The sequence below is a fragment of the Fusarium keratoplasticum genome, chromosome 2 (assembly GCF_025433545.1).
Source record: "Fusarium keratoplasticum isolate Fu6.1 chromosome 2, whole genome shotgun sequence".
NCBI classification, from domain to species: domain Eukaryota; kingdom Fungi; phylum Ascomycota; class Sordariomycetes; order Hypocreales; family Nectriaceae; genus Fusarium; species Fusarium keratoplasticum.
The window spans coordinates 2,391,571-2,411,628 of NC_070530.1; the positions used below are offsets into that span (position 1 = coordinate 2,391,571).

At 55.4% G+C, this 20,058-nt stretch overlaps 7 protein-coding genes across 7 annotated transcripts; 2 read left to right on the forward strand and 5 right to left on the reverse strand.

Moving 5' to 3' along the window:
* Positions 1-78: 78 nt before the first annotated feature.
* On the reverse strand, positions 79-1,057 carry NCS57_00266600 (uncharacterized protein; the record flags this gene model as incomplete). Its single annotated transcript, XM_053052691.1, has 2 exons — positions 79-818; positions 865-1,057. The coding sequence occupies 2 exons, from the start codon at positions 1,055-1,057 to the stop codon at positions 79-81; spliced, it is 933 nt and encodes a 310-aa protein (XP_052917937.1).
* Positions 1,058-3,616: 2,559 nt separating this feature from the next.
* Positions 3,617-6,870, reverse strand: NCS57_00266700 (uncharacterized protein; the record flags this gene model as incomplete). The annotated part of the gene is made up of 3 exons (XM_053052692.1): positions 3,617-6,106; positions 6,156-6,693; positions 6,857-6,870. The coding sequence occupies 3 exons, from the start codon at positions 6,868-6,870 to the stop codon at positions 3,617-3,619; spliced, it is 3,042 nt and encodes a 1,013-aa protein (XP_052917938.1).
* Positions 6,871-7,922: 1,052 nt separating this feature from the next.
* On the forward strand, positions 7,923-8,972 carry NCS57_00266800 (DJ-1 protein-PfpI domain-containing protein; the record flags this gene model as incomplete). Its single annotated transcript, XM_053052693.1, has 3 exons — positions 7,923-8,064; positions 8,133-8,634; positions 8,738-8,972. The coding sequence occupies 3 exons, from the start codon at positions 7,923-7,925 to the stop codon at positions 8,970-8,972; spliced, it is 879 nt and encodes a 292-aa protein (XP_052917939.1).
* A 1,497-nt stretch (positions 8,973-10,469) lies between these two features.
* On the forward strand, positions 10,470-12,311 carry NCS57_00266900 (SAP domain-containing protein; the record flags this gene model as incomplete). The annotated part of the gene is made up of 1 exon (XM_053052694.1): positions 10,470-12,311. One exon carries the CDS (start codon positions 10,470-10,472, stop codon positions 12,309-12,311), a length of 1,842 nt encoding a protein of 613 aa, XP_052917940.1.
* Positions 12,312-12,825: 514 nt separating this feature from the next.
* NCS57_00267000 (Carbamoyl-phosphate synthase) lies at positions 12,826-14,196 on the reverse strand (the record flags this gene model as incomplete). Its single annotated transcript, XM_053052695.1, has 1 exon — positions 12,826-14,196. One exon carries the CDS (start codon positions 14,194-14,196, stop codon positions 12,826-12,828), a length of 1,371 nt encoding a protein of 456 aa, XP_052917941.1.
* Positions 14,197-16,506: 2,310 nt separating this feature from the next.
* On the reverse strand, positions 16,507-17,401 carry NCS57_00267100 (putative electron transfer flavoprotein subunit beta; the record flags this gene model as incomplete). Its single annotated transcript, XM_053052696.1, has 3 exons — positions 16,507-16,589; positions 16,651-17,293; positions 17,351-17,401. The coding sequence occupies 3 exons, from the start codon at positions 17,399-17,401 to the stop codon at positions 16,507-16,509; spliced, it is 777 nt and encodes a 258-aa protein (XP_052917942.1).
* A 639-nt stretch (positions 17,402-18,040) lies between these two features.
* NCS57_00267200 (Arf-GAP domain-containing protein) lies at positions 18,041-19,313 on the reverse strand (the record flags this gene model as incomplete). The annotated part of the gene is made up of 3 exons (XM_053052697.1): positions 18,041-18,343; positions 18,412-19,161; positions 19,266-19,313. 3 exons carry the CDS (start codon positions 19,311-19,313, stop codon positions 18,041-18,043), a joined length of 1,101 nt encoding a protein of 366 aa, XP_052917943.1.
* Between the last annotated feature and the right edge of the window lie 745 nt (positions 19,314-20,058).

Genomic DNA, 20,058 nt, shown 5'->3' on the forward strand with positions numbered 1-20,058 from the left:
GCGCCATTCTCGAGAGGGGTTACATCGTTTCACCCTCCAATTCACCCCTCTAGTCTCGCGCGTCTGGCGCAGGGTCCTTTAACAGCACTTTTTGCGCTCCTTGTGGTTCCAGTCGTCCGGAAGGGTCTGTTCCTGGGTGCCGGCCTGCTCGACGGTGACGGCGGGGGAGAAGCCAGGGGAGAAGAGCCAGCTGCGACGATCACGGCCGACGCGGAAGCTGGATCGAGGGTTTGCGCCATCAAAGTATCCCCCGTCCATGCCCGTCTCGTAGCCCGGAGTGCCGGGGATGGCGGTGGCAGTGAGGAGGGCCTGCTGCATCTTGCGGTTCTGCTCGACGAGCTTGCGGGTGACGACGCGGAACACCTCCTCGACACCCTCACCCGTCTCAGCGCTGATCTCGTGACAAGCGTCCCAGCCTACTTCTTGTGCCCAGAAGCCCGAGCTACGCTTCGAACTAGGACTGCGGGGCTCGATGGTCGGAGGGGACATGGCGTGGGCGCCCAACATGGGCGTAGGGTCGCGGTAGGGGGTCGCGGTCGGAGGCGGAGTGCTGCCCATTCCCGGGGCGAGGTTCTCGGCGACGTAGGCGATGCAGCGCTCGAAGGGGACCTGACGAGCCGAGGGGTCGCGGGCGACGATGTCGGCCTTCGTACCAACGACGTGGAGGACGACGTCGTTGGGGAGGTTGCGGCGGAGCTCGGTGAGCCAGACGCCCATCTCTGCGAACGAGTGGGCGTCGGTGATGCTGTAGCAGAGGATGCAGGCGTTGGCGCCACGATAGTAGAGGCGGGAGATGGATCGGAAGCGTTCCTGGCCGGCTATTTCTGTCAGTAGACCCATGAGGGAAGAGGAGAGGTGACTGACCTGTGTCCCAGATCTGCAGGCGCACGACAGTGTCCGAGTCAGAGTCGACGACGCGCTTCGCAAGGAAGCTCGCGCCGACGGTAGAAGTTATCTTTGCCGGGTCAAAAGCGCCCTTGCAGTACCTCATGACGAGGGACGTCTTGCCGACGCCCTGGGCGCCGAGGACGACGATCTTGGCCTCGAGCGACGACATGATGAGGGGAGGGGGGCGCCCAGAGGTGAAGAGGAGGAGGATATCCCTCCAGATTTATTTGAAAAGGAAAATAATTAAAGAGAAAAAAAACAACAACACACACAACCTGAGTCACACGAAAAAGAAGAGGGAGGGGAGGGGAGAAAGAAGCAAAAAAGAGAAGAGAGAGTAAAAAGGAGGGTGAGATCCGGGGTGAGGGGGGGTGTGTGCGGAAAGAGAGGGAAAAAAAAAGATAATGGACAAAAAGGAAAAAGAGGGCCGCAACAACAACAAATTTCGGTCCTCGTGGTGATGGTGGTGGTGTGTGCCTGTCTCGTTTTGTTGGTTAATAATCCAACGTGCGACAGCCTAGCACAAGGCTAATCGACGAGGCTACCAGGTCTTTATTCCTCTGGAAGAGAGAGTGAAACGAGAAGAGGGGAAGAAGAGGAGAATCGTGGCCGTCTCATGGTGTTGAAGAAGAAGAGCAAACACAGTCGGGAAAAAGCAAATCCTCACTCGCAACCACCATCAACAACGGCCACGGCGGCGGCGATACCCGGACAAGCAAGTCGTCAGGATTAGGCACCAAGAAAGGAAAGGATTCAGTTGATTTAAACATGTCTCAACAATTGGCATTTCTTCAACTCAATTACACCCCCCAAGCCATCGTTTCCTTCATCGCACACTCTCATGATATCCTCATGCTCTTTCCCCCTGTCGCTTCAGGCGCTTTAGGGGAGGAGACCACCCCCGCTGACGACATTCGCTAGCGTCCCAAAGTTGAACGGGGGGAGCTTCACGTGGTGGTCCTTAACTACGTCATCCATCGCCAATCGACTCTCTCGGTTCCTCCACCACCTTGAAATGTTTGGTTCGCGGGAGAAACATCAGATTGCTCGACAACAAACAATTGCTTAGCTTGGTTTATTTCTTCACCGCCATCTCATGCATTTTCATTGACAGGAGGCACACACACACATACAACAGCAGCGAAATGCCCTATCATGGGCAAATCCACCATGTGGGCTAAACCTACAAAGAACCACCAGATCGGCCATGCATGCCATCCATGGATGTCAATGTACGTGCGCACACATGCATCCTGCAGTCGGCTCATGCTCAATGACATCTGCCCGCCAAGCTGCTTCAACATCAAAAGCCTCAACTGTCCTCATCTTCTGTTCCACCAAGGAAAACATGCGTCGCACCGAGCACCTGGGAACATTCCTCAGGGCAGCCGCCTTGTCCTTCCCCCGCAACTGCGCCCCCTGGTCTGCCGCCCAATCTTGGCCCGTGATCCACAGGGGTGAGAAAGACGCACGAGAGTTGTTGCACTCTTGTCCTCTGAACCAGTCAGTGGGGAAACATGGACGGGCGTGACATGCCCTTAGCCCGTCACGCCCAAGACAACATGACGCACAGCCAGGGGCTCAGCTGGCCCAAGATCGCGATCTTATTAATAACAGCACCTCTCTCTCTTCCCTCAAGCCCAACATGAAGCAGATATGCCCATCACATTAGCTCGAGCCCCCCGGAGATTAACGCCCATGCGTCGGGCAAAAACGAGAAGAAAGGGAAGGAGCCAGTCGGCCAACTCCCTTCCCGATGCCCAATAAGCTTCATCCCGCAAAAACGCTCCCCACAATCTCGCCTCAGCCCTGTTTACCTAAGGCTCCGAGCTTCCCCAGACTTCATGCCAACAACACCAACACCACGGCACAACACAGGCATCATGAGATAGTGCAAAAAAGGGCAAAAAGAGAACAATTGGATGGCGATGGGATTGCTCCCGCCAGGGCTTGAACCTGAGACCTTCGCATCACCGATATTACAGTGTAAACTGAAGTATTAGTACGACGCTCTAACCAACTGAGCTACGGAAGCCGTCCAATTGTTGAGGGAAGGCCTCCGTAACGCGGGTCAAACCGCTCAGCACCACACGACACCTCAGGTTGTCTCATTGTCCATGCCAATGGTCATGGTAAATGGCAAAGCTGAATCAGGCCGTTGGCTATGAATCACTGCCTTCTGTGGTCTCCGCAACATGGATGCTAACAGCATTGGTGGAGTTGATTGTGAGTGACCAACTACCCTACGGCTTGCTACTTCCCCCACGATACTTGGCACCCATGACAAACTCATCAAGAGAATCTTACTAGAAGAAATGATCCTTGGGTCCCTCCCGTTCTGAATATGTCAGAGGTATCATATTCTTGGGTGTTTGGCGCTGGCATCAATACCACGACAGACAGAAACTTAACTGTCTTCGTAATATCTCTTCATAAGTTTATTGCAGAATTATCCTATGAATGGAAGAAGATAATCAAAAGTAAAACAGAGCTTATATACAACATATTATAATCAGTTGTCTGATTCACATGCTTAAGTATCAGCCAAGAACTTCTCATGCAGGTCATTGCGTGAATCAATGGGTGAACAGGCACAACACACACACGATAAACTTGACCGATACGATCCAATGCCTACAAAGGCGAGATAAATTATAAAAGATAGTCATGCAGAAACGCCAACTCCTGGTTGGCCCCATCTATCTGTCGTCCTCGCTAAATATAGTCGTCATGTTCCTGATTCATATACGAACCCTCGGATCCCTCTAAAACCCGACGGCTTCTTGTCCTTTTTTGCAACGCTCTCCTCTCGTCCCTTATCCTTCGAGTCCCTGCGAAGCCTGTTGTGCGAAGCGCTCGCAAACAGATCTGAATGGCTCCTGGCCATCAGCCGTCCTGACTCACTACGGCCAAAGCGCTGGTCCGGACTCATCGAGAGCGACCCCGAAGCAGATCCGTCCGTCCCTAGCGGCGACCCCGGTCGGTGAGCCCAACCACTTGACTTGGGTGACAATGGCGTCCCTGGTTTCTGATCCAGAGGCGGCGTCACGTTGTATGCTGTGCCCTCCGTCACATCCTGGCTTGACAGCACACGCTGTGGTCGTGTCTTCATCATGACCGGACTTGTCGACATAGACAAGCTTTCGGCGTCTCCTTCTGATGCGTTTGACGTCTCGATTCTGAGCTGCCCTGGTGTCGCGCCTGTCTGCATATCCAACAAAGACGACTGGAGAGCCGTGTACTTGCGCATCAGGAGGTCGTATTGCTTCTGCAGCTCAGCCTGCTTTTCTCGGCTCGCTGCGAGCAGGGCCTCGATGGCTTCTTTCCCTACAGGAGGGGTTCGGCTCCGCCCTTCTTGCGCTTCTGACAGTCTGGCCTGCAGTGTTGCTACCTGAGATTGGAACAACTTCCTACTGCGTTCCACCTCACCGTCACGACTGGCGAGCTGCAGCTTCAATACCTCGACCTTGCCCTCGGCTTCCATAGCTGTGTTGATAGCCCTCTGTCGCTCGAGTTCCTTGGCCTGGTGGTCCCTTTCCACCACTGTTAGTCTCTCTACCTCGCTCTTGAGTCGGTCAATCTCAGCATTGTGGATTTCAACAGACTGCATATTTTGCTTCGAGCTGAGCTCCTTGACTTCGGCCTCGCAAAGAAGGACGCGCAACTTGTCGCGCTCTGCCTTGGAGCCATCCAACTCCTTTTGAAGTGTTTCAAAGTCCGCCTTGAGTCGCTTCGATTCGTCACGTAGCTTCTTGAGCTTGGTAGAGAGATCAGCCTCCCACTTCTTTGCGAGGGCTCGACTCTTCTCTGAGTCTCTCCGGACCTGCATCTCGGCCTTCTTGGCTTCCTCAAACCGATGCTTCAAGTTGCGGTTCGTGATGAGGAGATTCTGGGTTTCTGCCTCTGTCACCGCCTCTTCCATATGTCGCCTTCGCAAGTCGCCAATATGAGCCATATGTTGCTGCTTCAAGAATCTTTCAAAGTTGAGATCGTTCTGTAGTAGAAGTATCTGGCGTTGTAGATGGGCAACCTGAGTGCTCGTGTCTGTCAGTGAGAGAGGCGAGCTTATTGTCGGCGGTGCTGCTAGCAACGATGCGCCAGGTCGCTCCGCCACGGACTCTTGGTGGCTGAGTGATAGTGATGGTACGCTGTCGTTGGCCAAGGACTGATGGAGACCTGACTTGATGGCCTTGTTGGACTGGATCATGTCCTGTAGTTGCGTATGCGACGACGATTGTGTAAGGTGAGGCGGTAGAGTCGGACTATCAGCACTTGGTTCTCTCATCTTGGCGTCTATTGAGTCGCGGGTGGAGGGGTGGCTTGACTGAGATCCTTGTCGAATCAAAGCCGAAGGCCGACGACTGCTTGCTAGTGACTCCATGCTTGCGGACTGAGGCAGGCGATATCCATCCTGGTTCTCAGTCGTCGCCAAGCTGAGTAGTGCTGAATCCTGGCTATCCTTGGCAGACCCCTCGCTCATCGGTGCAGCTCCAGGCACAGGAATAGAGGGCAAGCCTTGTCCGAGCACTTGGTTGGGCTCAGTGGTGAGGCAGAGACCCATGCACTCAGCGACGACTTCGGGAGCCTCGCTCTTGATCCAACGTCCGAAGTCCGTCTTCTCTGAATCGATGGTGAGGGTGTAGAAGTTTGGGTGGAGCAGATGACATCTTCGGAATCTCTCAGACTGATCCCTGATTTCCGTAGGTTGCACTTCCATGTCGTTGGCGTTTGCAACGTTCGCATGTCTCAAATATCTCTGAGGCTTCCGAATGTAGTCCATGAAGTTGATAGGATACAAGCCATAAAGAATGGTGTAGTAGTTTTGAAGGTGGTAGACAGGATGGTCATCGATTTCGGCCAGGTAGCCACACACCTCCCAGCTGGCTTGATCGGCATCTTCAGGCTGTGGCTCGACTATCCCTGCGCGTTCCCGCGACCAGAATAGCAATCTTGCGTAGATGTTGAACAAAGTAGGGAGATGTGGAACTAGTGAGCTAGGCATATGCGGTAAGAGCATGATGAGGACGGTCAGAGCAGCAGACACAAGGGTGGTTGAAGTATCTTGTTGTAGGCATCTGAGGATATCCCCGAACAAGGGCGTCTGGAGAATCTGGTGGATATGAGGAGGTTGACTTTGGAGGTAATCTCCTAGAAATCTCAAAACCGCCTTTCGATACTGTCTTTTAACAAAGTAGCGGTCCAGTGCGGTGAACAAGTCCTTGATCAGGTCAGACGAGTCGGCGCAGATAAGATATTGAAAGACTAACCTTGGGATGTCTCTTCCCGAACTCAACAAGAGCCTCCCGAGTAATCTTTTCATTGTATTCAAGGTTCGTAACTGCTTCAGTGGCAGCTGGATAGAGCCTTTCCATCCACCTTGTGAAAAGGCGGTCGATCAGCGGGCTGGAGGCAAGGTCGGCATCGGAAGTCTCGTGGTTCTCCTCGGCAATAGACATGATCTCCATGAGGATGGCCAGAGACTCTTCCACAACGCCCTTTTCTGGGTATCCCTTGGCCAAGATCCCTGAGCAAGAATCCCACCATGTAAAGATGCGCTCGGGTGTTCGAAGGACAGACAGCAGCTGTCGGAGGATGCTTAGCCAAGGCGCATAGACGGCTGGCGTATCCTTGACGTGCTTGTCAAAGATGGACAAGAGCTCCTCCTGGAGGCGATCAGCCGCGGCTTCATCGTGCTTCTGGTTTCGGCGCAGATAGGCGTCGATGGTTTGGGTCAGTTCGTCGGGGTGTGAGGCGGTTGGCTCGGCGAGGAAGGCGACGATCGCCTTGGACAGATCCTTCAGCGACCTACACAAGTGGAGATGATGGTCAGCGGATGGCGGAGAAAGGGAGAGAGATGTCGCAGGAGTCAAAGGAGGAGATGGAATGGACGATCATGAGGTCGAGCTGCAGGACAAGGCCCGAGACGACGACTTGCGATGGAAGAATTTTAGGGGTCAAGATGACGTACGCCGATGAAGCCATGACTGGCGTGACGGCCTCATCCGGGCTCGCGAGACTCAAGGTGAGCAGACCGAGGCGATGAGGCCCGTACAGAGTGGATCTTCAACTAAGTTACTGAGGCTCCCGGGGGTTTATTCTGGGTGAAGCTATTCGGTCGCTCTCGGCGTCGGACATTGAATGGATGGACAGCTGATTTTGGTGCAGGCCAGGTGGTCCGTTTCTGGCTGAGCCAAGTGGGGGATAAGCCTCGGAGGGCAGCGACGACGACCGAGAATTAGCGGGAGGTGGCCTGGGAGGTCACTGAAAGCAGCTGGTTGCCGGGCGAGGCAGCGGCCAGCCACAGGGGGGGTTTCAGTGGCTAGGGGTGCTAAGCGAAAATGGGCTTAGGCCTGAGGCGGCGGCAGATGACCGGTTGGTGCCTTCCGCCTTCCGGAAGAGTGGATACCTGCCTCACCTTGGGTGCGGCGCGGCGCGGATGGTACCTACAGCAAGGTACCTCGCCGACTTAAGGTGATGGGATGGGCTGGGATGCCGTGCCGCCGCACTAATAACCCCGCAAACCAGAGTGGGCTAGTACTCTTTAGTGGGCGTATGATCGATGGATGGATGCACGGCAAAGGCCTGCGAGTTTCTCTGGCGCCCGGGCTGCTGGCGTGATGACCCACTCGAAGCCGTACGTCTTGTGGAATCTGTCCCAGAGGTGCCCATCTGACCTGGAATCGAGCCACTCGACTCTGGCCCAGGCTGCGAGGGGAGGTATTGGCTGGTTGCAGTTGAGTTGCAGTTGCTGAGTCGCGGGAGGTCAATCCATGAAGTGAGGGGAAGAACATCCCTAGGCTCCCTTCCATTACTTAACTCGGCCTCCTCCTCCTCTTGTCCTTCCTCCTCTTCTCTCTCTTTCCCATCATCATCATCATCATCCAGATCAGATCAAAAGCCAATTCACCACCACAAACACCTTCTTAGCAGTCAGCATCGCCTTTTGTGCTTGCCTGCTTAATTCACCTACATACGCATACCCGCGACAAGATTCAGTCTCGAACCCTTCCCAAACCACCACTTAAACCGCCAAGATGAGTGCGAACAAGACCTCGGCCGTCTCTGACGAGCCCATTGACGTCCTTTTCGCCGTCCACGAGAAGTTCGATCTTTTGGACTTTGCCGGTGCGCTCGAGGTCTTCAACACTGCCGCCCACGACTTCAATGACCCTGAGAGTATGTGAACCCAATGGCGCCCCCTCTGACTTTTACCCCTCCCGCTGATCACAATCCCCCTCCAACAGACAACAAGGCCTTCGAGATCACCATCGTCGGCCCTGAGCCCAAGGTCATCTCGGACCAGGGTGTCATCGTCGGCTCCCAGATCTCCTACAAGGAGGCCCACGACCGCCTCGAGGACTTTGATGTCCTCGTCGTCGTCGGCGGCAACTCCAAGGAGGTCGTCGAGAAGGAGCTCGAGCCCCTCAGCCTCATCACCGATTTCTCGGAGCTCCAGAAGCGGGACCCCGCCCGCGAGCGTACCATCCTCTCCGTGTGCACCGGTGCCCTCTTCCTGGGCAAGCAGGGCATCCTCTCTGGCCTGTCTGCCACCACCCACCCCGACTTCTTCACCACCTTTGAGAACATCTGCAGTGATGCAGCCACCCAGAACCTCCAGGAGCGTACCGACGTGATCGAGGACGCCCGCTACGTCGTCAACAACCTGCGATTCGACCTCGGAGACGAGGACGAGAACCCCTACATCCGCCGAAAGTCCGATTCCGGACGCCGCCCTTCAAACGCCCGGTACGTAACAAGTTCCTCTGTCCTTGCACCCCCATCCCCGTTTTACCCCGCTTTGCCATGCATTAAGTTTGAGACGGTCAACTGACTTGGGTTGGTGTAACAGAAAGGGAAGCATGTCGTGGAAGGGCTCCAACACGCGCCGCGAGTCAATCACTCGTCGTGCCGCAATGCGGCTTGGTGGCCTCCGTGTGGTCACCTCAGGGGGTGTCAGCTCTGGCATTGATGCAGCTCTGTATCTTGTCAGCGCTCTCGTTGATGATGCGTGTGCGGCGGAGGTGGCCAGGATCCTTCAGTGGACCTGGAACAAGGGCGTTGTCGTCGATGGTCTCGACGTCTAAGATCCCTGGCAGTGAGTGCCGATTTGTATGAGTTAAGAGTTTACGACGGGCTCAGGTATAGCCCTGATTTGAGACCAATGTTTTTTGTAATGTAGTTTCGCGGAGACGAGCGGGAGAAACCTAAGAAAATCCTAAAAAAGACTAGGAGCTCTCTATTCAATTCAATTTTCTGTTTTGGTCACACTCTCTTGACTCTCAAAACGATCTGCAAATCCCGGCGGGGGTAGTGGAATCTTGGTGTCTGAGTGAAAATGTGGAGGTGGAGGCCACAAAAGGCGCCAAAAATGCCACAAAAAGCGGGCACCAAGGGCAATGACGTGGTGTAGCTGGCCCCACACAAGCTCGGAGAGCTCCAACCCGGCTGAGCAGATGAGGGCGAGGTCGTGTGATGCCGATGAACCAGGGGGGCCAGGGCAGGGTCAGGGCCAGGGGCAAGGAGCGGGCAGAGGACAAGGGGCACATCAGGCTATCGGCAGACAACGACATACAAGTCAGTCCACTCCCACCTCTTGGATACATGAGTCAAAACAAAGGTGTAAGGATCAAGAGCCCGACAATTTCCAGAATGGGCCCAGGTGACGCTGGTGAGCAAGATTCGGTGAAGGGATGTGAGATTTGGCCTCATGGGGTGGATGGAGTTGGACTTGGGAGGGACAATATCGCCAGGTGTCAGCTCTTTGCCATGGATGACAATTGGGTTAGTGCTGCAGGGAGTAAATCATGAGACTGGGTTACAAATGGCCATTGTCCTCCCTGACGGACTGCTTGTCAGATATGCGAGCGTATAACAGCACAGCCATCCATGTTTTCTTTGTTCTTGCGCGTGCTGACCCTGCCCTGCCATGAGCTCACCTTGCTGTGCTCACCGATGACTTGATCAATGTCGTGCGGCGGGCTCAATTGGCAGCCCGAAGCGTTTCTTTGTTCTAAAGACATGTTCATGATCCGTTGCTCTCGGTGGATAAAATCATGGTTGAGCATGTTGTTGGAGATCCACCATCAGCTGCATATCATGAACGAGATATACGAGAATGAATGGGCCAGGAGGGGCTGTGCACTGGGTCCAGTATGGGAAAAAGTTTGATATCAAGCTTCACAGAAAAAGTCCGTGACGTCCGAGCTGGATATACAAACATTCACTCATGCTTTTGTCATTGTGTTTCATGACATCTAGAAGAGAGGTTGATGGCGGCTGACTCCGGCACGGTGGAGCCCGAGCTGGGTGGTCTAAAGTGGTGGGTCTTTATTGCTGACATAACCGCCTTCCACTTCGGCTTCTCATTGGCCAACGCGACAATGGTGGGCTTGACTATTGCGACGAGGCTGAAAGATGCTGAATACGTTGGAAGCCTTTCGCAGCTCCCTTTGTCTAATTCCATCCTTTCAACCTCGACCGCCGCCCCGAACCGTTAAAACTGCGTCTGTTTTCATGAGGAAGAGCGTTGGAACGAAGATTTATCAAAAAACAGCCGCCGAGGCTAGCCAATTCCTCAAATCATGACCGACTGGGCCAAGCTCAAGGTCGTCGACCTGAAAGCCGAGCTCAAACGACGCGGCCTCCAGCAGCATGGCCTCAAGACCGAACTTGTCGCGCGACTAGTCGAAGCCGATGAAGAGCAATCGCGAGGGGAGGGCTTGGGCGAGCCTGAAGGCGCGAACGAAGATGTACCCATGGCCGATGAGCCTGTCGACGATGAATCTCGAACCGAATCTGTAACCCCCGATGTCGAAGCGGTCGAGAAGCCTGCGGCCGAAGATGCAGAGGTGGAGGAAAACACGACGAATGAAGAAAAGGCGGGAAACGACAAAGTTGATACGACCAAGGCAGACGTGAATGCAGAGGAGAAGAGCGAGCCACAACAACCAGAGACTGTCAAGAACGGGGCGCCCGAGGAAGCTCCTGAAGTCTCCAACCCCACTGCAGATGTGCCGATACCTGGAAAGGAGGCAGGTGCTCAATCCAGAGAACCGACAGTCGAGGAGGCATCAAGAGCTGCAACTACGACCGCGGCCTCTCCTCCCTCTCTCGAAGCAACACCCGCTGCAGAGAGACAGAAGCGCAAACGCCGCTCTCTCACACCGCCGCCAACTGAAGAAGCCATCGCGCGCAAACGCGCCCGCGCAGACGAGGGCACGGCAAACGGAGACTCCTTCCCCGCGCGTGAGGAACAATCACAGCCTCAGGCTGAGGAGCAGGAAGAACCTGCGCCTATGAACATCGACAACGAGGAGCCGCAGCCAGAAAAGAATCAAGAAACTGCACCTGCGTCCGCGCCCGCGCCCGAACCGGAGCCCGAGTCAAACGCGCCGCGAGAGGAAGCACCCGCCGATAAACCGCAGGAAATGGACTACGAGAGAGATGTTGCACCTTCGGTGCACCCAGCTACTCCAGCCCTCTATGTCAAGAACTTGATGCGCCCCCTTCGGCCCCAGGACGTCAAGGCGCACCTCGTTGACCTCGCAACGCCACCAAGAGATCCCCTTGACGATAATATCATTGTCGAGTTCTTCCTCGACCAGATCCGCACCCATGCCTTTGTCGTTTTCAGGACCACCGCTGCGGCCGCCCGCGTTCGCAACGCCCTCCACGACATCGTCTGGCCCAATGAGAGCAACCGCAGGCCCCTCTGGCTCGACTTTATTCCTCCCGAGAAGGTACGTGACTGGATTGAGACGGAGCATGCCAGCGGCGGTCCGCGTGGACGCTCCAGTGCTAGATGGGAGGTTGTTTATGAGAACGGCCCCGACGGGGTTGTCGAGGCTCATCTTGAAGAAGCCACAGCCTCCACGTCTCGCGCAGGCCCTCCGCCGGGTCCACGACAGCCCACGGGCCCCTCCATGATGGGCGGCGACCCTGTTCCCCTCGGCCCCAGAGGCTATCGCGACCCTGCTATTCCAACAGGACCTCGTCCTGTCCGACCAGGCACCGGACCTGGCCCTCGTCCTCCCCCTACCAACCCAGGTGGTGCCTCCAAGCGCACCAACAGCCGGCCTGCTATCTACTACCAGCCAGTGTCCGAAGATCTCGCAAGCCGCCGAATCGACAACATGCGCTCCTTCTACTCGACGGACCGCGACCGCGACTTTGGCCGCGACATCAACCGCTACTCCTTTGAGGACGGAGCCTCCTTCGTCGACCGAGGCAAGGAGGTCTTTGAAGGCATCCGACCCCCACACCGCGAGCGTGCCGTTGAACGTGAGCGTCGCGGAGGACGTCGCCGTGGCGGCAGAGGTGGTGGTCGCCCTCGGAGTGATCGCTACTTACCTCCTCCCCGCGACGACCGACGACCTCGGTTTGGCTCCGAGCCCGAGAACGGCTTTGACCGGATGAGGGACTGATTCTACTTGCTCGGAGGAGGAAACTTGGTGCATATGCTTTTCCGTGTACATACATGAGAGATGAAATGGGAGATGGTCACTGGCTTGGAGGGCGGCGTCGAGGGGTCTAAAAGGCTGGCACGGAACAAAGGGATGGGATCATGGTGGGCTTTACGGTATATGGAATTGAAGCTCGATTAATCAATTACCTTATGACTCGTCTGCCTGTGATATGATACAAAGGGTCATGGTTCTGAAAGAGATGGGGAGACCCAGAATGTTGTGAGACCTGCATTTGCAACCCCTCCACAATTGCAGGATCAGGTGGGGGACAGTGGAATCATCAACCTCACAGCGAGTCGAACTGGGGAGAATTAAGATATAATGTTCCAAGTTTGTTTATTGCTCTACGTATCCACAAGAAAAAGTATCAATCTTTATCCCTTCTCCCGCAAAGTGCAAAATCATCAACTGTCCGTTACCCAGCTACCGATCCTTGACGCCAAAACGATTCTCTACAATGATCCGCCTAAGCCTAAGCCGAAGCGGCAAGGGGAGTGGGCTCGACGCCAACACGCTGTCGGCTGAGAATGTCGAGCATGAGGGGGCTGGGTCGGTTGTCCTTGTAGACGGTCTGGTTGCTCTTGGCGAGCTGGACGTTCTGGAGGTACTTGTCGAAGAGGTAGGAGCTGTCCATGGGACCGCCCTTGGCCTCGGGGTGGAACTGGGTGGAGAAGATGGGGCGGGTCTTGTGCATCATACCCTCGTTGCTACCATCGTTAAGGTTGACAAAGTACTCCTTGAACTCGCTGGGAAGAGTGCTGGCGTCAATGGCGTAACCGTGGTTCTGGCTGGTGATGTGGCACTGGCCTGTGGTCAAGTCAAGGGCGGGGATGTTGTGAGCACGGTTGCCGTACTTGAGCTTGATGGTGCGGGCACCGACGGCGAGGGCCAGAAGCTGGTGGCCCAGGCAAATACCCATGATGGGGATGGACGAGGTCTCCATGAGGCGAGCGAGGTTGTAGACAGTGTCCTGGCAGTGAGTAGGGTCACCGGGACCGTTCGAGATGAAGACACCGTCAAAGTGCTGAGCGACCTTGTGGATGGGGTAGTCGTAGGGGAAGACGGTGACGGAGGCGCCTCGGCTGACCAGGCTGCGGAGAATGTTCTCCTTGACACCGCAGTCGATGAGGGCAACGTGCAGAGAGGCACCGGGAGACTCGACAACGAAGGGAGCCTTGGTGCTGACGCGCTTGACCAGGTTGATCTGGCCAGGGTCGATGAAGCTCTCATCCTCATCGGCATCGTACTCGTCACCAATGGAGATCCTAGCGAGGGAGGAACCCTGCTCTCGGAGGTAGGTGACAATGGCACGGGTATCGACGCCAGAGATGGCGGGAACACCCTCTCGGGCGCACCACTCTCCCAGACTCTCAACGGCGGTCCAGTGGCTGTAGTTGACAGCAACGTCGGAGACGACAACACCGGCGCACTGGACGTGGGGGGACTCGAAGTACTTGAGGAGGTTGTACTGGTCTCGGGCGTTGGAGGGAACACCATAGTTGCCAATGAGGGGCTGGGTGAAGACGAGGATCTGGCCTCGGTAGGAGGGGTCGGTCATGGACTCGGGGTAGCCAACCAGGGAGGTGGTGAAGACAGCCTCGCCAGAGATGTTGGCGTTGGCGCCGAAGGCCTTGCCCTGGAAGACGGGACCATCTCGGATAGTGAGAGTCGCAGGAAGGGAAGCGACAGGAGCAGTAGCTCGGGTAGCAGTGAAGGGCATTTTCCTGCCCTTGCTGCCAGCAACGGCCTGCTCAGACAGGTATCGGACCTGAAGCATAGATCGGCCAGGAGCCGACGCGGACTTGGCCGCGGGTTTGGCAAAGGATGCCAGTCGGGAGAACATTTTGATGTCGGTTTAGGGTGGTTGTTGAAGTCAAAGGAAGAGGAGCTGGTTGGTCAATGAAGCCCTTTAGCAAGATTGGGACTTCCAGAGATGGTCTGTAGCGGAAAGTTAGATTAGTTTCAGAAGCCCAACGGATCCAAGATGGGAAAGCTTGGGAAGCGGTGAGTCAGGCCAAGCTAGAGGTGAGACGAACCAGAGAGATAATCCTGTAGCAAGCGAGTCAGCAACGAGTCAATTGAAGAGTAGAAGTATTGGAGAGACGATAGGAGAAGCATTGGGTGTCGAGGAACCCGTTCTTTACTTCCCGTCAAGCGGACAAGTTTTCAGCGGGGTCGCGATAGGATGCTCACCGACGAACGGAGCAGCAGCCGCACGCGACACAATGACTCGACAGACATAGAAAAAAAAGATGGTAGAAACGTACCTGCGAGGTGAAGATCGAAGGGCGTCCGTTCATATGAGCGGATTGTGAGACAAGCTCGGGGTGGGAGGAGGGGTGAGAAGCGTGAGACTATGCAGTCAGGGCGTTTGTATGAGTTGTACGAGAGTTGATATATCGCGAGGATTTCTTTCTGTTGTAGAAGAAAAGAAAGAAAGAAGAGGGAGGGGCCGAAGAAGGAAGAGAAAAGACGAGAGAGACGCTCGCGCCTCCCTCCTCCTGACAACGCCGTGTTGGTCATTGGCCATGTTGGCTCCTCCCCGCCAAGTTTTTTTTTCTTAGTGGGGTAGCTTAGACTCGATTTTTGCTCTGGCGGAAGCTCAAAGCCGCCGAGCCGCCTGCGAGAGCCTCTGTTTTTGCCTGTTTTTGCGTGGGCGGCTTCGGCGCTCCGCCTGGTGACACCGCTACGGAGCCGCTAATGCAGCCCCTGGACCCTGGTGACGATGACCCGTCATTGTGGGAGGGAGTTTGCTCGTGCTCCGATATCGTTTTTATCTAAGCTTGGCGGTTGAGTCTGAGTCTGGTCTGGGCTTGACCAACACCAATTACACGTCGCATCCTCTATCGGATCGACACTCTTTCCTCCATGACTGTTGAGTCGACGAGACGAGGGCAATGATGGCCTTTTATCCTCCATGGCCCATGACGTACCGAGTCAACTCACGCGACGTCAAGCTCTTCACCTCAGCTCAGCTCAATGGGGAGGCCGGGCAGTGGAGCAAACAAGAGACAGCTCCAGGATCCTTGTTGGGACGACGGAAGACCAAGGGCGCGCCCACTGATTCGCCCGCTTTCGCATGCGGGCGGTCAAGCTGAGGGCTGCCATGGGGCTAGAGTCGTTAAGAGTTTAGATCCATCACGGGTTTTTTGTTGATAACGGGCCAACAACCCCAGGAACATGGCGTCCGTCATGTCCGAATCCCGGACGGGACGGCGGAATGGGCTTCGATAAGGGCGTTCCTGGATCGGACACAATGAGTCAAGACAGATAATCAGATCGTAGTAGTCAAGGATCATTATAAGCCCAGACCATGAATGCCGAGATCAAGATGGACCTGCTTCTATGTAGGGAGATGCATGCACAATCTCAAGCACAGTCCTCTTCTCTCACGAGACTCTTTTCCACTTAGCATCCACTCATGATACCCACAGGTACCACATTCATAAGTGCAAACTGCCGCCCATTTCTTTCATCGCACCCCGGCAGTACCAAGCGGAACGGACTGGGGCAGTGGAATTTCACTTCATCTCAATCTGAGAGTTGTAAAATCGAAACCTCACCTGTAGTGGTGAGGTTCTGATTTTTGCATTTTTTGCCATTTTCTGCGAAACTAGTCAAACATGGAAAACTCCAATTGTTGCATCGAGGAAGGAATCAGAAGCATTGGACCTGGCAACTCAACTTGGAGTTAGTATGGAATCGATTGATCAATTGATGAATCAATCAAGGTCGTCAACCTGGTCTCAAGGCGGCTTCTCACTGAGTGGTATACCTGTTGCAAGCTTGGAGTTTCAACTCATCTTCACCAATGGCGGGATAATCACCGTGTCCAAGCATCTGATTCCCAACAGCTTTCTCCGTATATACTATTGAGATGTCTTGCTTGGTACATGTAACTACGTATTGCAGTGGTTTATGAGGGGCCGTTCATGGCTTTAGGTTGTAAACTATGGATACTCTTGTGCCCAAATATGTCGACTTTGCTCCTACACCTAGTGCTCTCCTTGGCTCTCTGAGAAGGGAACTGGAATCATCAACAATTTACATATTGACATGACGTTTATTTATTCTATTTCTCGTACACTTCACCGAGGTTCTTTTTACAACAAAACTCCTCGGCTCGTGCATATTCATCAAGTTGCCCTCTCATTTACAGCGCACCAAGCTCCTTGAGCTTGCTAACCAGGCCACCAACATCCTCGACCTTGCCACCACCCTGTCGAGTGGGAGGCTCTGTTAATCGTTAGCAATCCATATCTCTCGGACATTCTTCCCAATTGCACAGGAAACTCACCGGCAACCTTGAGCACCTTGAGGCGCTTCTCATTGTCCAGCCCAAAGTCGGACAGCTTGACCTTTTCGAGCTTCTTCTTCTTGGCCTTCATGATGTTGGGCAGGCTGGCGTACCGGGGCTCGTTGAGCCGCAGGTCCGTCGTGATCACCAGGGGCAGCTTGGCCTTAACCGTCTCGACGCCGCCGTCCACCTCCTTGGTCACAATCACCTCGTCGCCGGCGCCGAACTCGACCTTGCTCGCCTGCGTCGCCTGCGGCCAGCCCAGGAGACCCGCCAACATCTGGCCCGTCTGGTTGGCGTCGTCGTCGATGCTCTGCTTGCCCAGCACCACCAGGTTGCTCTTCTGCTGCTCCGCCGCCTGTCGCAGGAGCTTGGCCACCGTCAGGGGCTCCAGTTCCTCGCCGTCCTTGAGCTCCACATGGATGCCGCGGTCCGCGCCCATCGCCATCGCCGTCCGGAGCACGTCCTGTGCCTTGGGGGGTCCAGCCGAGATGACGCAGATGTCCTCAACACCACCGGGGGCTCGCTTCTTCTCGCGGATGCGCACAGACTCCTCGACCGAGAGCTCGTCAAAGGGGTTCATCGAGTGCTTGACGCCGGCCGTCTCGACGCCCGTCTGGGCCTTGTTCACTCGGGGCTTGACCTGCGACGTTGTCAGAGCTCAATGGATCTTATCTCATTCCAATTCTCGTGCCCTTACCGCATAGTCGATAACCCGCTTCACAGGGACGAGGATCCGTAGTGCCGACATCGTGGTGGTTTGCTGTTCAATGCGAGGTTGAATTGAAGTTGTCGGGGGGGAACGGCGGCAAGAAGTACAAGACGGCCGAGCCAAGTCGTCATGGCAAAGCTCGGGCGGGAGCGGTACCGGCTAGGGCCGGCTCCAACCTCGGCCGACTACCCCACGTGACAGCCGTCTTGAGGCCGAGCATCGGATTTGTGCGCCCGGTCACCGGGACCTTGAGATGTGAGCTCAAGACTTCGCTTTCTTGATTAGAACCGTCAAAACCGGCGTTTTCAATGTCAAAATTCGTGTCCAAGAGACCGATTCTTGACCGAGAAAGACAACCTCTACCATAAAACCACCTGGGACTTACAACAGCCCCCGTGGCTAACTCGGCTTATAGCCGACTTCGACCGCCGGCGACTAGAGGTAGAATGCCGAGTCCAGCCATCAATACCCTCTTACATACGTCAGGCATATATCGAATCCCCTTCACACTGGCAAGCATTGCTGCCGTCTTACTGCAAAACCCTGGAGATGACCAAATTCTCTTGATCGAGACTCGCTCCATTAACAAGCACGCCTATACTCCAAAGCTCCAACTCCCAACCATCAACAACATGTTTCCTCTCAATCTACCGTCTAACATCCCTCCTGTAGTCTGCCTCACCAATCATCCCATTCGTCCGTCTGCTTCTTCGGCGCCGGAGCTGGGTTCTTCTTGCCCATGCCCATAGCACTTGTGCCGATGGAGCTGTTGTTGGGTTGCCTCTGGTCTGCCAGGTTGGAGAACTCGTCCCAGAAGTTCTTCTTACTCTCGTCCAGCGGGGCATCCCGGCTCCTTTGGTGCTCGGGGCCCTCTACGAAACGGTTGAAACCCTCTTGTGCGTTCTTGCCAGCTTGCTGAGCTGACTTGGCGAATGAGGCTGCTGTTAATTGCGCCTGCTTGGCAAAGTCACCCTCGGCGATCTGTACCAGGTGGTCATGTTAGTCGAGGCCATCAGAGAGGATAGGAATCGTAGATAATGAGGTCATACCTGCTTGGCCGTGGGCTGGATGTAGCCATCGTTGACTGTCTTGGCAGTCTTGGAGACTGTCGACGTAAACCAGCCGAAACCCTTGGTCAACGCCGCCATCGTGTCCTTTTGCATATCGGCAAAGTTGGGCAGGTCATTATCCGACTGGCTCGGCCCAGGCGTGCTGCCAAACCCAGCATACTTGCCTCCCTGGCTGGGAGGCAGATGGTCTGGCCGTGAGGCATTGTCGGCGCCCAGCCTGGCAAAGTACTGGTCGTCCACCCTGACCTTGCCCGACCCCGGCGCCGGGCTCTGGTTCCGGTTGGCGGTACCGCCCATGGGAGTTGACGACCGCGACGCCGGCTTCGCAGCAGCGGGCGCGGGAGCTGGCTTCTTGGCGCCGGGCACGTACTCGCGGCCCTCGACCTTGCAGCTCAGCCTCTCCTTCCACTCCTCGCCGACCTCGCCGCTGTACCGCTCCGCGATGGTCGAGTCCTCCCAGGTGATGCCCATCATCTTTGTCTGCTCATGCGCCTCGAAAAAGTCCCTCCACCCCTCGTTGCCACCGAGTCGCATCCGCTCGATCTCGCTCGACTTGAAGGCGTCCATCGAGATGCTCCTGACGAAGGAGATGTGCACGCCGAGACCTCGATGCACGCCGGCGCACGACAGGCAGATAAAGATGCCAAACTTGGGAGATGCCCATTGCGGGGATGGCGCATTGCAGTCGCAGCAGAGGTTGTTCTTGGATTCCTTCTGGAGGGCGGCAAGCTGGGATAGACGTCAGCACGTGTGAGCGCATCGCCGCCAGGAGGCGACGGCAGAGAGGCCACAAGCCTGATAGGGAGGAAAGGGAGAAAGAAGGCTTGACTGACCTTGGACCGCGTCTCGGGATCTACCTCCCACATGCCCTTGGACGCCATCGCGACAGACGTAGAGACCGTAACCGATCGGATGCTCTCGAGTCGAAGGTTTGTTTGGGTGACGGATGTTTGGTATGGGTGGTTGATGCCCAGCTGGCGGCTCGAAACCAGTTGCAAAGGGAGACGAATGGATGTCTCAGTGCGCTAGAGGCTACAGTAGGTGACCCCCCTGCCTCTTCTGCTTGGATCCAGTACTCCGTACACCACTCAGCGCTCAGGGCACTGAAGCATGGGTCCTGGTCCCGTCGGGTCTTGCTGCGTGCCAGTAGGCTCCGTGTCCAGTTCAAGCTGGATCCATCCATCCATCCAGTGGCAGGGTCCTTAAGGGGTTGGGTCGGCGGGGCAGGCCGCTGCAGTTCATACCTGGGCACCGTCCTTATCCCCCGAAACAGCACATTTCAAGGTTCTAGAACCAACATGTACAATGCCCACGTGAGCTTCAACACCACACTCCTTGACATGTCGTATCAGGAACCTGGAATAGCGTTTGAAAGCATATCTTTGCGCCCACGAACATTCACACATAGCTACCTATTGACAGTTCATCCTCTCCAACCGAGCTGGAACGCTCTCAGCTTCCCAGGTGAGAACCATGACGCCTCCCCGATGATCCCCACAATCCTCCCAAACAACGACGTCAACATCGCCTTCGACATGCCTATCAAACACTACATCACATCATCGACAAACTCACTCATTCACTTTCAGACCACATCACTTCAAACGCATCATCAGGCATTCTAAC